This window comes from Lissotriton vulgaris, chromosome 9 (assembly GCF_964263255.1).
Source record: "Lissotriton vulgaris chromosome 9, aLisVul1.2, whole genome shotgun sequence".
NCBI classification, from domain to species: domain Eukaryota; kingdom Metazoa; phylum Chordata; class Amphibia; order Caudata; family Salamandridae; genus Lissotriton; species Lissotriton vulgaris.
In genome coordinates this window covers 1,177,743,311-1,177,761,262 of record NC_141697.1, presented here as the reverse complement: position 1 = coordinate 1,177,761,262, position 17,952 = coordinate 1,177,743,311, and the positions used below count along the sequence as shown (strand labels likewise).

At 42.4% G+C, this 17,952-nt stretch overlaps 1 protein-coding gene across 1 annotated transcript in view; it reads right to left on the bottom strand.

Annotated features, from left to right (window-relative positions):
* The window catches only part of LOC147692969 (protein SSUH2 homolog), a 459,976-nt gene that overhangs the window by 73,917 nt on the left and 368,107 nt on the right, over positions 1-17,952 (bottom strand). The window contains exon 5 of the mRNA XM_086939219.1: positions 15,059-15,121. Within this exon, the coding sequence (XP_086795345.1) occupies positions 15,059-15,121 (63 nt within the window). The remainder of the gene's footprint in view (positions 1-15,058; positions 15,122-17,952) is intronic.

Here is a 17,952-nt window from a genome sequence, read left to right as displayed (position 1 = left end):
GAAAACAAATGGTGGGTGTGGGCAATAGCCAGGAGCTGGAGGATAAAAGAAAATGCAAGCAAGAGGGATAAAGTGGAAATAAATTAAATGAACCAGCATAAAAAGAGGCAAATAGAATTACAAGTGTCAATCAGAATTACCTGTGAGTCTGGCTGTCAGCAGGGCTGGGATTGAACTAGTGACCTTGAGGGCTAGGTAACATGGCACAGTCACGGGGAGCTGGGCAGTGGCAGCTGGTGAAGTGGTGCAGATATTAGGGGTCAGAGGCTAATATGCTTAGATATAGTTAAAAAAAAAATTAACTTTGTATAAGTGTTGTACATTAGAGCACACATGCAAACTTAGAAGTGTTTTGAGACCTGCCTCAAAGAGTCATAGCTTTTTTGCACACATCCTTGTCTATCATTTTTATTCGGGGTAAGCATCCAAAACCATGCTTATATAGATGAGGACTCATATGTACCACCCATGGTATGCTTTGATGAAAAGTAGTGCAAAGTAGCATATAGAACTACTTTGCATAACTTTAGGGTTACTATCAAGCACAAAACACATTTTGCACTGTAAAGTAAATACCAAAACAACACTTTGCACTGGTTTGCATAATTTTTGCAACATAAACCCAGTGAAAAGTGTTTGGCCCTTTGTTTATATTGTTCAGTTTCAGTTACGTTATGTGATGAGTTACTTTTTCCTGCTAGATTCCATTTTCCAGGCTTTGTTTTGTGCAGTTTTGCTCAACACAACAATGATTAATGACTACACTCTCCATACATTCTATGATGAATAGTGACAGAAAATAATTTTCCAGACCCTCCCCTGGGAGGGTCCCCTGAATCGTCCCAACCCTTTCCCTAGGGCACTTAAAGGCTTGCCTGGGTGTAGGTCCCTAGATTCGTCGTGGGACAAGATTCAGATCAGACACCACTTCTTCTTCTACTGTCTGGGCATTCTGGACTTCGCTGGACTTCGTTTGGGCTCAACTTCATCTCCTTTCCAGTCTGCTGCATCGTCTGGGCCTGTGCATCATAAAGAAAACTTCCAAGGTCTGTGAAGCATCAAAGACACCAGAAGGAATCTCCCTTGTAGTGAAGGAGTCACTCCCCTGCATTCTCAGGGACAGTAACTAAGTCGACCGGTCTACTGATCCTGAGCTCCTCCGGACTCCATGAGATCTGCAGCACAGGTGGTTATTGTCCAAAGCTCCCACGGTTCACCCTGCCCTCTTACCAAGTTTGTGGCCAGTATCCCTTGTGGGGGCTGCAATAACCAAAACTCTGTGCACAGGCTTGTTGGCTTCCTTCCAAGAAGATCTTTGGGCTCCAAGTAGCCCTAACCTTAAGCACCTTGTGACCAAAATCTTCATCCACACCACATCGTGGGCATCATGGCCTGCATCTTTTGGTGAGCTGCTTGAGGTCCTCTCGTGACTCCAGTTCCTCCAGCCAGTGGGTCCATTGGAGGGTCACACTTGTTTCTTTTGGGTTACCCTGATTGCTTCGGCCTGCTCTGACTCCTGCTTTTGGTGAGTACCCTGGACCTTGTTGGTCCCCGCGTTGCTCCTTCTTCAGTTCCTGCATTGGTTGCATTTGCCAAGGCTTGTTGGTGATCCCGTTGGACACCGAACCCTCAGCACTCGACATCCTTCTTGGGACAGCTTGTGCATAGCTCCTGGTCTTCCTTAGCATTGCCTGGTCCTCACAGCTGCAGAGTCAAGGCCCTTGCCATCCATCCTGCAACACCTGACATTGGAGGGCAATCGTCTTCAAAGTCTCCTAGTCACCCCTGAGTGACATAGACTCTGTCCCCTCTGCTTGGAGATACCTCTCATCAAGAATCCATCCTCAGATTTCACCGGACACTTTCTCCTTCCTCCACAGCAACACTTTCCTGAAGTCCTCCATTGGGTTCATCTGTGATTTCCGACACCACTTCACACGTACGCACCCGGCTTCCCTGGTGCAGGTAACGTGGGTACTAGGGTATCCACACGTGTGGTGGCTCTCCAACCTTCTGTCTTCCACTGGGTTTTCTCAGGGTCCACTGGGAAGGGTACTTAAACTATCAAAATACAAGCGCAACTTACACATAGAGTTGTATAGAGCCCACAGCTGTGTTCCTACACTGCACGCGCTCTCAGTGGGGTCCTCTATACTTACCTTAGGTGGTTCTGTGGGTCCCCAGCACTTCTACGTCCTCTTCACATTGTCTGGACTCGAGTCGTGGTTCCTATACCACTTTCTTAGTATATGGTTTTGTCCCCCTGGGGTTTACTGTGTGTTAGTGCTATTTACTATGTTTCTTTGCTAAGGTATTGTGTGTAATGTGATTATCTCCATGTAGGAGATATTGGAACATACTAGAGAGTATTATATAATAAATACATATTTTTATAAAGTCTTTGTGTGGTTCTTTTTAATGTAATCTATAAGACTGCATTCTGGTAAAACAAGCTGCTTTACACTCCTTCTAGACTAAGCCTGAAGGCTGGTCTCCACATCTACCACTTATATAGCTTTCTAAGGTTGTCTAGACCTCTTAAATCACCATAAGAGGTGTCTGGACTGGTACAAGGTGCCCACTTATATAAGTGGACATCATATACCAGGCCAGCTTCTCACATTTGGTATATAGCAGATTTCTTATGGACTGCACCTTTGTCTCTTAGAAAGCTTTCCATCTCATTTGACATCAGTTGTACCCTGTACTCAGTTAATAGTACAGAAGGACAACCCTCTTGATCAAATAAAGTTTTGAGAAAGTTTATCACAATCTACGTCTCCACAGAAGTCACAATCGCTACCTCTAGACACTGTGAATACCAATGAATGAAACTCACAATATAAGGATCTACACTACCAGATCTGATAGGACCAATAATGTCAAGAGAAATCTCTTCCTAAAGTGCAGAAGGTATCTTCCTCACCATCATCGGTTGAGTTCTGCACTTCACAATTTTGTCACTTGCTCGACACTCAACACAATCCCTCACTTTCCTTTCTATTATTGCATCCATCCCAGGCCACCAATAATCAGATCTAATACTCATTTTGGTCTTAGACATCTCCAAGAGGACTTTCATGTCTCAATGAAATAATCCGTATTCTGAACACAGTGGGAGAAATCAAGTTCTTATTACCTCTCAAGCGCAATTCACCATTAATCACCAGTTCCTCCCTCACTTCTCTAAAGCCTTTTACCTTATGTTTGCAATCCTCTTTCCTTGACCTTTCAATATACATTCCTTTACTATATGCAACTCTTGAACTTTTTTCACCTCATCTATTTAGTTTTCCTACAGTATAGAACCACCAGTGACATCAAATATCTTGATTTCATCCTCACACGATTAATCATCTAAAATACAATTTTTTTCCTCAACAGAAGAATCTTCACTACACATGCAAGATATACAATCTGCACAATATATTCATAGCACCTGGAACACACATCATATCAAAATCGAATTCTTCCAGCGCAGTTACCCACTTGCATATTCAGCACCGATGCCCTTAAACATAAATATCTCCCTCAAGAATTTGTGATCAGTTTAAATCACAAATTTGCTTCCCCGTAAAATTTTTCTCAGCTTCCTCACTGCCCAGAACACTCCCAACACTTCCTTCTCAAAAACTGAGTCGTTTTTTTCTGCCCCTCTTAAGCTTCTAGACAGAGAGAAAATCGTTTTTTCTTCACCATCAACCACTTGCAGAAAAACATCCCCCAATCCTTTTGATCTAGGATCCGTCATCAGCGCTGCTTCTTGCCCTGGTTGAAAACTCAACAAACTGGGAGCATTCTTCAATCTTATCTTTATGGCCACAAATTATTTTTGGCAACCCTCATTCCATCTGAATTCCACTCCTTTTTTGAGCAGTTCTCTCATGTTAATACTTTTCTCTGCGAGACCTGTTACAAATTTGCCCTAGTCCTCAGCCATTTTAAGAAATTTCACCAACTCTTCTTTGTTCTCAGGTTCTGGCATATTACTAATTGCAGTCACCAGCTCTTCCATAAGCATAATACCACTTGAAGATATCCGATGACTTAAATATTCTATATTGTCCACATTAAATCTACTTTTGCTTAATTTGAGGGTGTGACCACAAGCCTCTAACCTGGCTAGGACAGCATGCAATCTCTCATCATACTTTGTTACAGAGTCCCCGAACACTAATAAATCATACTGATATATCTTGACCCCAGATACACCTCTCAAGATGTCTTCCGTCACCCTTTGAAACACGACAGAAGCTGAGACTAAATTGAAAGGCATCCTGACGTACTTGAATGTACCAAACAGGGTACCAACATTTCTCAGAGGCTGAGACAAAGGATGTAATGTTATCTGATGTTAAGCGGACTTCAAATCCATGGAAGAAAATCATTTTACACTCCTAATTGAACCAAGCATCTCTGTTATGTTGGATAGAGGGCTTCTGTCCACTATGACACGTTTATTCAGTTCTCACAAATCAACTTGCAATCTCACTTCTGCATTCCCTTTCCTCGCCATGACCACTGGGGACACCTATTCAGAACATTCTACTTTCTTAATAATGCTATCTCTTTCCATCCTTTGCCACTTCCGCTTCTTGTCCTCCCTCACTTTCAGTGGAACACTATGCACGTTACTGATGCTGGGTATCTATCCCGATTTCTTCTTTATGAAATGTACTTCTTCCGACTACCCAAACCACTTTTGAACTCATTAGGATAAGAGCATTCATACTTTTGGTCACTTCACCAAATTTACTTTTTCTCTTAACCTCACTGCAGGGGATTTATTTGGATCCAAATACACACCCAACTCTCTCTGGTGAATCCAACTTATAAGAGAATCTCCTCTCTGGACACATAGATTTTCCCTAGTGTGATCATGTCACCAAACCCAATTTCACCTTGGACGTACTCAAAGAGGCTAATGAGTTCCCCACCGTAACCTCGAGGTTTGATATCAGCTTTGAACAATTTAACCTTTCCTTTCAATTCGCGATTATAAAATTCCTTTGGTACTAAAGTAAGTTTTGCTCCCGAATCAGACAGCATGTTCACTTTTGCATTGCCCACACACACTACATCCACAGGACCTTCATTTCCTATGGTATCCACTTGCAAAATGATCAAATTACTGTCATCCTCTGATTCATATTCCACTTCTCCTACTTTGTCTTTTTACTAATGTCATTCCAACCTTGGCAATCCATGTAATCAGCTAAATGTGAAGTGTTATTGCAACAAATGCAATGACTTTGCGTCTTCTTGCCCTCTCTAAAGTTATCCTTAGTATCCTTGTTTTTATCTTTGGACACTTTAAAGTTTTCTTTTTTATATGTTTTAACCCTCACACTACGGATCTTATCACCATCACCCTTTTCATGCACATTAGCTTCCTTCTTTACACATGCCATTTAATGCTCAAGAGTTTTTGCTGTAAATAAAACATCACTCAGATCAGTCAGATTGACTTTTTGCCACAAAGCCTCACATGCTTTTTCAATAACTCACCAAAGCATAAATTGATCCCTTAACCGTTCCTCACAAGAAGCATCGATATGTAGACGCTAACTTGCACAATGATAATATATACTCTTGTGCTGACTCATTGGACTTTTTAATCCACTTCCCAAAATGATACCGCTCTAACACTGTACTCACCTTAGAGAGAAAATGTAAGTCTAATTTCTTCACACAGATTTCAAATTCATTCAAGTCAGATGAGTCGAGTTCATAAACTTCTTGCCCTTCTGGGTCTAGACAGTGCATCAACAGGGAAGTTTTCCGTTCTGCTCTTATAGATGTTCCACAGACCTCGACATAATGGAAGAACACTGTCTTCTATTTCAACCACTAAAGAATAGGTTCCCCAGGTGAAGATAGAAAGAAAGGAGGAGGGTTTACATTTTGCATCATTATACAATACTCTCAATGATTAATGCCAGAGTATCCACCTGTCTGGAATTGATATCAGATAACTGTTGTAGCTTGAAGCTGCACCCGCCGCAATGTTAAAGATTGAGGATGTGACCGCCACCCTGGCGGTCGCATCCTAATCTGCACAGAGGGAACGCCGCAGCCCATGCGGACGTTCCCTCATACTCTGGAGTCGCGGACGGACTCAAGTCCGTCCGCGATCCTAATGACCCCCTAAATGCGCATTAGCACAGGGAAAGTCAGCAAAAGTGACCAGGGCCGCTGTCATTGTAGTGTTCCAGAGTGTGAGGCAGCGGTCTAGCTGACCCACGCTGCCGGCGCGCCCCTGTGCTGGCGCGTGACGTCAGGCGTGGGGGAGGGTATAAAATAAAGAGGCGTGGCCACGGCTCGTCAGTCGGAGCCACGCGGTTAACAGTAACTACGGCTACTGTATTTATTTAGCGTCGCGTGGCCGCAATCAATAGCGCTAGCCACCTAACAAACGCTACAGTCACTACCTCCAATATGGCCGGCGCAGCGTGCTGAACGTAATGATACCCACACTAGGGAGAACATCTGCCTATGCTGATGGAGCATTTTAGTTTTTTTTAATGTGAGTGGCTACATGTGCCAGCAGGTCGCGCAGGGGCATGTGATAGACTCAGAACTCAGAAAACCAAATTTCTGCTCGCAGCCCTGCACTGCTTACGCCCAATTACCACTACCATCCCGGTATAGGCACAGTGCATCACTGGCTCCAGTCTACTGATATAATTGGCACCGGAATCTGCGATGCAGCAAACGACAATGCTGAAATCCACAAAGCAGAGCAGCTGTTTGAACGCACAGCCACGGATGGAGGCAGGAGCGGACGTGTTGACGTCAGTTCCGGCCTTCACCTAGTGAAATCCGTCACCATCCTGTGGTCCTGCAGACATTACCCTGCATTCCTGGATGCTATTGGGCCACCTTTATTCTGCTGGCTGGTGTGGGAATCGTACCCGTGGCGTGGAGGGGCAGCAGCCGGGCCAAAGCCATGATGTGTTTCCCGGCCCTAGCAACACACGCAAAAGTCCCGGAGTGCCTAAGTCCATGCTGGCGTTGGATTGTCTGCCTGTGAGGCGCTGAGCCTGGTGGGGCTTCCTGGCCCAATCACCTTCGTGCCTGAGAGGGAATGAAGTTTAGTGAGCCTAAATGTCTGCCTGCGAGGCGCTGAGCCTGGCGGTGCTTCCTGGCCCAATCACCCTTGTGCCTGAGTGGGAATGAAGTTTAGTGAGCCTAATTGTCTGCCTACCTAGCGCTGAGCCTGGCGGTGCTTCTTGGCCCAATCACCCTTCTGCCTGAGTGGGAATGATGTGTAGTGGGCCTAGCAGGGGTCTTGATTTGTCAGAGCAAGCTTGGCCCCCAACCGGCAGCCCTGGGGCCTGAATGCGGTGTTGGCGCGCTGGTCCTGCCGGGGCCTGCTGCGGGTGCTAGAGCCAGGTGGGAGACCGAACAAGGTGGAACAGATCCGCCTGCCCTGGGAGTCCTTCTCCTTCCACAAGATGGAGCCAAGCATGACCACAACATCAGCCTGGGGATCCAGCATGCTGCTTCTGCCCACCACCACTCGGCCTTCTACCCCTACAGCCATCTCCACCTCCACCTTGGAGATCCAGACGGACCCAAGACCACCGCCCCTAAGTGCAACACCACCTGAACGCCTGGCTGAACAATGGCAAGAATATCATGCTCTGTACATATGTAATATATAATTATCCGACCCTAATCGCTTTTTAAAATGTGATCTTGAGTGATTTGCAACTTGTATATATGTAACTCTAACCACTAGTATATGTAGTAGACGTATGTAATTACTACCATTTTCATGTGAATTTAGAGTTTTTCTGTTTGTATCTTTTCCTTGAGTGAATTTTCAACTTGTATATATGCAACTCTAACCACTAGTATCTGTAGGAGACGCATGTACATACTACCATTCTTTTATGAATTTAGAATTTTTCTTTTTTTTTTTTTTTGTCAATTTTTTATTACAAGCCGTAGGATAATAGGACAAATACATTGGTGCATTGATTTCTTCATGATTAAACATACATTGGGCAAAAAATTATTATTATTTTTTTTTTTTACAATATCCAAGAGACAGCTCTAGACAATAAAATGCGACAGCGATAATACAAGGGAAAAAAAAAAAAACTGCAATAATGCACAGCTGACCATATCGATATAGAAGTACTAGTTGAAGAACACCTGATATTCTGCTTCAAAATATTAGTTTCAAAACGTCTTAGAATACCTAATATGTAAACAACTGGTAATAAGCAGCCTCAAGATTATTATAACTATACCGTTCATAAAGTGCTAGTGCAATAATGGAAAGACTAACGCTTTAAAACGACAAGATGAAAGTGCTAGTGTTATTACGTGCAAAATGTGGCCTATATAAAGTGACTAATGCAATAAAGTGCCGATGTATAATATCACAAATAGTAATTCATTTCATGAAGTGTTGATATAATGACGTACAAACATTTTTCTTTTTTTTTTTTTTTCTTCTTTTTTTTGACTAATATATATGATAAAAAGTGCTTAGCAATTTAATATAGCACAACACATGGATACTGTATTTCCGCAATTGCAAATGTAATACCATCTTACAATTAATTCAAATACAATATAAATTTGGCCTATATAAAGTGACTTATGCAATAAAGTGCCAATGTATAAAAGCACAAATAATAATACCATCTTGCAATTAATTAAAGTATAACAATCTTGCAATTAACTAAAGTATAACAATCACCTTCCTTTTAGCAGTTCAAGCATGTTAAAATACTTCCAATTCCTTTCCAATCTTGCAATCGCACCCACTCTACCTGCATAGACTCTCTCAAAATTATATGTTCTTCTCATTTTATTGACCCATTTAACATGACAAGGATTCACCATAGATTTCCAATTTTGCAAGATTAGGGACCGTGCCACAGCAGTGGAAATAAAAATAAACACTTCTTCAGATTCATTAAACCTGTTCCTTTCTTTAGCAATGCCAAAAAGAGCCACTTCTGCTTCTGGAAGAAGAGTTTTCCCAGTTGCTATCTCCAAATCTGCGAAAATCTCCTTCCAGAAGGGCTCTAACTTTGGACATGAGAAAAAAATATGATACCAGCCACCCTGTCCCCTGGTTTTGCATCCAAAACATTTATTCTCACATTCAGGGAACATTCTCTGTAGGGCCTCCGGGGTATAATATGCCAACCAGCGAGAAAGAAAGGACATTCTCTTGTAGTTTGCAGCTCGAAGTGCTCTATTTCCTAAATAACATATTGTCTCCCAGTCTTTTTCTGACAATTCACACTGTAATGTAAGACTTATTTTCTCCAAGTGTTTAGTTATTAAAGTAGATGATCCAGAAGGGAGTAACTTTTTATACCAGAATCCAATACCCTTATGTTTCTCCCCATATAACGCTGTTAACAATGCATTGGGTGTTGTATCTAGACTTCCTACTTCTTTTCTTATAAAATATGTCAATTGCAAATATTGGAAAAACATGAGCCGCCTCGGATGTGTTCTGTCTCTAACCATTTGCCAACTCATTATCGTATTTTGAGTGAGAAGGTGCCTTATTTCGCCAAATCCGGCCAATTCCCATTCTGTCAGATGACTTGAGGAAATCCTAAGACCCAATTTAGTACATTCTGACAGTTTCAAATAAATGGATCCATCTGAGCCGTGTTTTTCAAATAAAAGCCGTAATCTCGATGAATACCCCACCAGTGTCTTATATCGTGTTCTCTTTGGAAGCTTTGCAGTTTTTAAAAAAATAAAAATTTGAGAGCCTGATTCCTCGAGCATTCTATTTAGAAAAAAGTTGTCTCTTGTCTGTCTAGCCTTTAATAATCCCGCCATTATATCAAAAAAAGCTGCTTCGTAATATGTATTAAAATGGGGAAGAGCAAGCCCGCCTTGGTTAACAGGAAGTTGTATCGCCGCGAGTTTGACTCTGTTGGCCTTTTTGTTCCAAATAAATCTTCTCATCATAGATTCTAGTTCCTTAAAAAAGGCCATATTGACTTTGATTGGAATGTTACTAAACAAAAATAGAAGCAGAGGTAATATGTTCATCTTAATCAAAGCCACTCTGCCAATCAATGATAAGGACAGTATATCCCATTGTTCTAAAAGGCTCTTGATTTTATTCTTTGTTTTTATGTAATTCAATTGAAAAAGTTCTTGATAGTCTCAGGTCACATATATCCCTAAATATCTTATTGGGTCCCTTTTTTCTGCTTGGAACTGAAGATCTAGTGGAAGAAAATCTAAATTTGAATTTAAAATAAGAACTTCAGTTTTTTTCTCGTTGATTTTATAGCCCCCTATCTTTTCATATTCCTGAAGCTCCTTCATAAGATATAAAATATTTTGTTTATCAGGAGCCATATAAAGGATAATGTCGTCGGCGAATAATTTTAACTTCGACATTCCTGCAATTGGGGAAAATATTGCATCATTATTTCTTATTTTTATTACCAGGGGTTCGATAAAAAAGGTGAAAAGCAGGGGTGATAAGGGACAACCTTGCCTTGTGCCCCGATTTATTTTAATCTTCCCTGCTTGCTTGGCATTTATTATCACCTGGGCTGATGCCCCCTCATAAATATTTTGTAGCATGCTAATAATAGGGGCGGGGAATCCAAAATAACCAAGGGAAAAAAATAACGTTGACCAGTTGACTAAATCAAATGCTTTTTCTGCATCAATCATAAGAATGCATGCAGAAATTGAATTAATATTAAAATAATCTATCGCCTGTATTAAATATTCTGTGTTGGCAGCCATACTACGACCGGCTATAAAACCCGTTTGGTCTTGATGTATTACCTCCTGGGCAGCCAACACGAATCTTTGAGCCCAAATTTTCATAAAAACCTTATAGTCAGAGTTTAATAGACTAATTGGTCTATAGGAATTTACGTCCTCCGGATTCTTACCTTTCTTAACAAAACTAATAATTGTGGACTCTTTAAACTCTGAGGGAACTCTACCACCTAATCTGATATAATTAAATACATTTTTCAAGGGATCTACCAATTCCTTCATAAAAACCTTATAGAATTCGATTGGGAATCCATCTATCCCTGAAGCCTTAGCTCCCGCTGTGGATTTTATACTATTCTGGATTTCCAGATGATTTATATCACAGCTTATTTGATTAGATCTAAAATTGGAAATTTTGGGGATATTCAAATTATCAAAATATTCCCTGATCAAATTTTCCTCCACTTGAATATCAGTAGAATATATTCTCTCGTAATGATCAAGGAATTTTTTCGCAATTCCCTCACTGCAAGTATCTATTCCACCTGATGGATCTTGGATTTTTAAAATGATGGAAGACTCTTGTTTTTTCCTGATCGAATTTGCCAGCAGCTTACCCATGAGTTGACTGTCTTCATATAGCTTTTGTTGAAAGGCTTTTGAACTATTTATCTCTTCAAGGATGAAGAAGTCCCTAAGCGATGTTTTAGCTTGCTCCCAGTTATTAGGTTTTTGACTCAGTTTCAATGCCTACTCATTCTCAGCAGCACACTGAAGGGCAGATATTTTATTTTTTCGATCCTTTGCTTTATTGCAAGAAAATGCTATAATCTGTCCCCTGGCTGCTGCTTTGAATGCCCCCCATACTGCAAAAGGTTCTGCTGAGTCCTTATTTACTAGAAAAAAATCCTTTATCCATTCTTTGAAACTCTCAACCCATGTTATGTTCTGTAAAAGGGTACGATCCAGCTGCCACCTAGATCGTTCCCCTGTCGAACCCTCTAGTATTAGTTCCACCTCAATCCTCCCATGATCTGAAAAGGGATTGCAGCCTATCAATGCTTTGGAAATTTGAAGCTATCTAGAGGCTAAAAAGAAATCTATTCTAGGGGCTGTATGGAACCTATTCGAATAGCATGTGTAGGATTCTAGATTGGGATTTAGGGAGCGCCAGGAGTCCATCAATTGATATTCTGACATAAAAGCCTCTAACACCCCTTTAGTCTTAGGTTTTAGTTGTTTCTTATTCTTGTTAGAGGTATCCCTCTTTAAATCCTGGATGTAATTGAAATCTCCTCCTACTATGATTTGCCCAGCAATGCCCCTTAGTATTTCACTAATTTCAGTCAGGGCCGAGGTGTCATCAAAAATTGGGCCATAATAATTTACAAAGTTGTATACCTTTCCCAACAATTTTACTGCGACCCAAAGCCATCTACCTTTAGAGTCTCTTTGCATTTGCAAAATTTCCCAGGGTAAATTCCTTGAGAAATAAATAGCGACACCCCTCTGGGCGACCCCTGCTGAGGAAAAAAACCCATAGGAGAAGTATCTAGGCAAGAACAACCTTGGAGAGTTCGATTTCAGGTGCGTCTCCTGGAGAAAGACTACATGGGGTTTAAAGGCAATTGCCCATTTCAAAAGGGCTCCGTATTTCTGTTTATTTAGCAGCCCATTCGCATTAACGGACAGGATATTACATAAGTCATGACCCATTAACGAAGCTATGAATTTCTAAACCTTTTCTGTACCAACCAATGTTAGGAATAGAAAACCTACTGAACTTGTATTTTTTTACTGCTTTCACCCCCCACCACCCAGAACCCCCCCAGGAGTGTGGGAGACCCCTCCCCGTCCACACTGCCCACATCCCACCCCTTCTTCTTCTTCGGGTGTCTTCTTGTTACACCCTGGTGTGACCCTTGACCCAGGACCGCCCGCCTGAATTTTTCCTTTTGGCTAAACGAAAGGAGGGAAGAAATCCCCCCTCATTGCGCACTCTTTTTTTTTTTTTCTTTAACATTCAGTTCAACCATGCCATTAAGCCTAGGCCCTTCTAGATATCTCATTAAGAAGAGTCTGAGCCTCTTCTAAATCAGTGAATAGAAAGAATTTTCCCTTAACGAGAACCTTCAGCTTTGATTGCTGTGCAATCGAGGCCTGGGCACCATTAGCTTTAAATAGCTGCAGCAACTTTACAAATTCTTTCCTTCTTTTAGCTGCAGTTGCCGTCATGTCCGAAAAAATCCTGCATTTTGTAGTTTCGGAAACAGGAAACTGGCGTTGTTGATATGCCCTAGAGAGTATCCGTTCCTTAATCCTGAAATCCGCAAAGTTTAGTAGGATAGTTCTAGGAAATGGAGAGTTCGCAAAACGTTGAGCCGGTACTCTGTGGGCTCTTGTTATCGTTAGGTCTCCTTCAAAGTCTGGTAGAACTACTTTCTGTATAAACGAGTTAACCCATTGTACTGTGTCGGAGCCTTCTGTTCCTTCTGGAACCCCTACTATCCTCAGGTTAGATCTACGAGAATGGTTCTCCAACTCCTCGAGTTTATTCTCCATTGTAATCCTCTTCTTTGTAGCCTCTTTAGTCTCTCCTGATACCAGATTCATCTGATCTTCCAGGACAGCGATCCTTGATTCAGCTTCCAAAACCCTATTGGGGAGCGCCAGTGTTAACTCCTCCAGCTTATCTATTCTGGCGTTAATAGCAGCAAGCTCCGTGCGCTGATTATTTTTAATTCCACGGATCTCATCGAGAATTAGATTAAGCATCTCACGAATATCTAACTGGAATTTCACTTCGGATCTTGCTTCCTTGTCGAGAAGGCTAGAATCGGGTCCTGATATTCTCTCACTCCCGGGAGTTGTATCATAAATACTCCCCCCATCACTTGCTACTTCATTTGCTACATTTACTGTAGAAAGCTGAGTTTGAGGTGGAGATACTGACATGTCAGGACCCTTAAATAGAACGTTAGAGTCTGGGGGATCCAAAGTGGTGGGATCCGAAAGGAGTTGTGAAGAATTAGGAAGGAGAGATTTCGGAGTTGTTCTTTTAGCAAACAAAGGAAAGTCTCTCACCTCCTTTCCTCCCGTCCCACTGTTTCTCCCTTCTTCTACTACCTGAGGCGCTGTTGTTACCAATGCCGATGAGGGATTAAGGGTTTGAGGATGGGCTTCCGTTTCCGCCTGTGATTGTGCAAGTAGATCTGCTGCATTAGTATTGTTCGTCTTGCCCTCCCCCATTGCTGCTTCTTGCTGATCTATATGCTGTTCTTTATGCTGAAGGGGGGTAGAGGAGGAGGGCGGCTCACCATCTGAAGATTCAGGTGTAGTATCATCAACTACAGGACTTAGAATTTAGAGTTTTTCTGTTTGCATCTTTTATGTAACTCATGTACTCCGAAGTCCCTATGTAATGTAACTGGTCCTTTTGTAAAGCGCTCGGACACCTTTAGGTAAAGTTTGCTCTATATAAAATCACATTAACTAAATAAATAAATAAATAGTTGTTTCCACTCATCGCCAGTGTGAGACACTCAACACAACAAGGTAATCTTCCTAATGCTTTGTTTTATTTCAGATTCTTCACAATCACCCAACCAGCTCAGCGTGCACTACCTTTGCTGAATCAGATCTCCAACTACCAACTGTTGAATCTAAACAGTCAAAGAACCACTAGTTCACCCAACAAGAGGCCAGGACACTCACAAGGTTCTATGTTACATCACAAGATGTTACACAAAATACCACAAACATGTTTTTTGCATTATTCAAAAATCACAAGTTGTGTGCCTCTCAATTGATTGCTAAAATATCTGACGTGCCTAGAAATCCATTTCTGTTTGAAGCCTCTTCCACTGAAGGGGCTATTTATCTTTGAGGCCGACAGTACATGTTGTTTTGAACAATGTCACCAACTGTAAAGAGGTCACATCTGTGATTGGCTGCAAGTAGGTATGGGCTTGATCATAGGCATCAATTAGAGGAAGCCCATGGCAGCTTTTCTTACCTCTGGCTGGCCCTTTGGAAACCCTGGCACGGCCTTTACTAATTCCGGTCACAGGGATTACAAAGGTAGCAACAGGAAGTGGAAATAATGGAGTTCAAGGAGCTGTATTTACTTCCGGTGGTTTCTACTCATACTTTTTCTCTAGAATCTCAAGAGCAAATAAGCTGGTCACGGGCAAAAGGTGTCAACCATGGACTTAATCAGAGGCTAATGAGCGAATGTGATTCCTATCACTAACCCTGCTCTTTTGGTAAATCAATATTCATGGCCCTGAGGCTCTAAAACCCTGAGCAACGCCACCATACTCACCAACCCAGTGCCGAGGCAGATCCAGCAAAGCATCCTTCCTGTTCCACTGCATCTACGACATATCTGAAATCAAGTCAATTTGTTACAGATTGAAACACAGGGGAAAATACTGCAAAAAAATAAGCACAATAATCAGATTATGCAAAGTGATAGGAACAATATTGCAAGATCCTCATTTAAAGTTGAAAATATATTGAACTTGCTGCCTCCTGCCACTCCATGCACAAGACATTGGTAGAAACATGTGAGTTTTCAGCAGGTGGGCACTGGTACTGCTCCCAACCCCCACTAAGAGCACCCGACCCACATTTTTTTAAACATTTTTGTTTGTGGTTACCCTGGTATGGCCTCGGTACCCACCCCTCTAACTTCACCTCCACCGTCCACAGTCCCATGCAAGTTTCTTCAGCGAAGCTTGACCTATGACTGCTGTGGAACTACGTCAGTACCTCTCAGGAGGGCCATACGGCACATCCTGTGGGAGTTCAGTAATACTGGGGGTCGGGCAAATGTTTTTTTTCTGTTGGCCTTTTGGGTCCTCCGAACAATTGCTGGGGGTCAGGGTATCCCTACACTGCCCCATTATACTTAAAAAAAATAATCAGAACACGGAGAATGATTTTCCTAGTCCTGTAATGGCAGGTGCAACATTTTCCTCCGTATTGAAGCAACACAAACAGATCACTTCAAGCTGTGGCACAAGTCCTGTGGAATCAAAATGGTGGAATGGAGAAAAAGCTCTCTTGGCACAGGAGGGGGCCTTATTTCTTAAACTTTTGGCACCTGAGCACTCCCATGGGACTCTTGGTGGACCACCTCTTCATTTAACATTTAACCCCTTTATGCCCATCCCAATCACCTTCTTGAAAACGGCTGAATGTACTTACACCAAATGACCATAAGGACACTTTCTGAGTAAAATTCAAAGTTTCTGTCAAATTTGATATAAATCTCTTCAGCTTGTTTCTCTTTATCAGAGAGCACATTTTCCTATAGAATACAAATGGGAAATCAATTTTTGGACCCTGATGCCAACACCCCCTCTGAGTATGTACTTTTTCTTGGACCCTGCTATAGTTAGGTCAGCATTTCAATAGGAAAAGCCTTTTTTATTTTGCTACTAATGTTAGCAACATTTGAGGAATCTTCACAAAACTTTCCAAAAAGGTTCTCACTTTTGAGTGGTTTGTGGACTGAAAGCTTAGGGGTAATCCGTCGTCCAGAGGCTGAGATAAAGGGGGGTCCCAAAATACAAAAACCACATGCATTTTCACTAGACTTCTTTGAACAGTGCTACAGCAACAATTGTTGAATGGAATTACACCAAATTTTGCAGGAAGCTAGATCTTGGTCCAGAACGTGTGCTTTTTGTGTAAACCTGTTCAGTAGTTTTTGAGATACTAATGGACAAAATAATAGTTGTATATCTGGTCGATTTAGAAGGAGGTACTCTTGTGAGAGTCCCTCAAACCCAATTTCAAAGTTCTAATTGGCCCCAAGGTTTTTTTTTTCCATTGGACCAACCCGTTCCCACAGGGACAAGGATCCCATGGGAGCAAGCGCTCTGATTGGCTGCTTGCAACAGGAGAAAAAATGCTGCAGACAACCATTACTGGACTCTGGGACTGAGGGGCAGATTTACAAGCCCCCTGCGCCACCAGTACGTCACCTTTTGTGACGTACTGGTGGCGTATTTTACTGCTCCATATTTACAAGTACAGGAAAAGCCACCCTGCGTGGCTTTTCATGTCCTTGTGAATATGCCCCTTTACACACAGCACTTTGTATGAAAGGGGCGTTCCATGGGTGTTGTTGTCGGTGTTCCCACGCAACACCAATGGAACAAGACACATTCCCAGATTTTCGAGGAATTGTAAATCTGGAAATGCGTCTGAATGCTACGCCCCCCCCCAGGGGTGGCGTAGCAAGGCGCAACGTGGAGAAATGTTTTAATTTCTCCTCGTTTTTTCCTCTTTCAATGCGTGCTACATTCTACAGCACACATTGAAAGAGGAAATTGCATGTAGTGATTGTTTTTGTGCAGGAAGATGCCCCTTCCCGCACAAAAACAATCTCCTCATGACATAGGCATCCTTGCACCATGGTGCAAGGGTGCATGCACCAGCGCATGGCAGCTGTTTGTGTGCCAGCGCATGGGAGAGCACAGGAATGCGACATATTATTGCAAATATGTTGCATTCCTGTGCTTTGGGAGTGCTGCATCAGAAACATGTTGACCACTATGGGGGTATATTTGTTTTGAACCCCCAGTGCTCCTATTTTTTAACCCTATCCAAGGGTACCACCGAATAAAGTTATTGGCCCTCTGAGATAGTCTTAATTGTTTTCTACTTTGGAGTTTTGCACTCTTCCCGTCACTCACCTTTTTGCTCACTGGCATTCCCTACCTAAAACACCTCAGTTCCTCCCCACCTACACTTTTCTGGTGGGGAGTTGTGTGGAATCCTCTGTTATAGGGGGAACCCTGGCTTTGGCACCCACCAAAGGAGGAAGAGGTGTGGCGCCGCGGCTAGGGCGACTGACTTCGGAATCTGGGGATCACGGTTCGATCCCCGGCACCGGCGGCAGATTAGCCCAGCATCATGGGCTTGCTTAATCTTCCCGATGGCCCCCAGCGCCTTGAGACCCTTACGGGTGATTGTGCGCTTTACAAATGTGGAATATTATTATATTATTATTATTACCCCCTCCCCTGTTTGTGTAATGGTTCACGCCACTGTGACCTGCGCCACGTGACCTGCTGTTAGAATGTCACAGTGGAAAACGTTCTGAGGCAAGCTCCCAGTGAGAGAGAGTGAAGGTTCTGAGACCTACAGCTGTGGCTGGGGTCCTTACGCTGTACATGAAGATAATAAACATGCTCTTTTGTACGC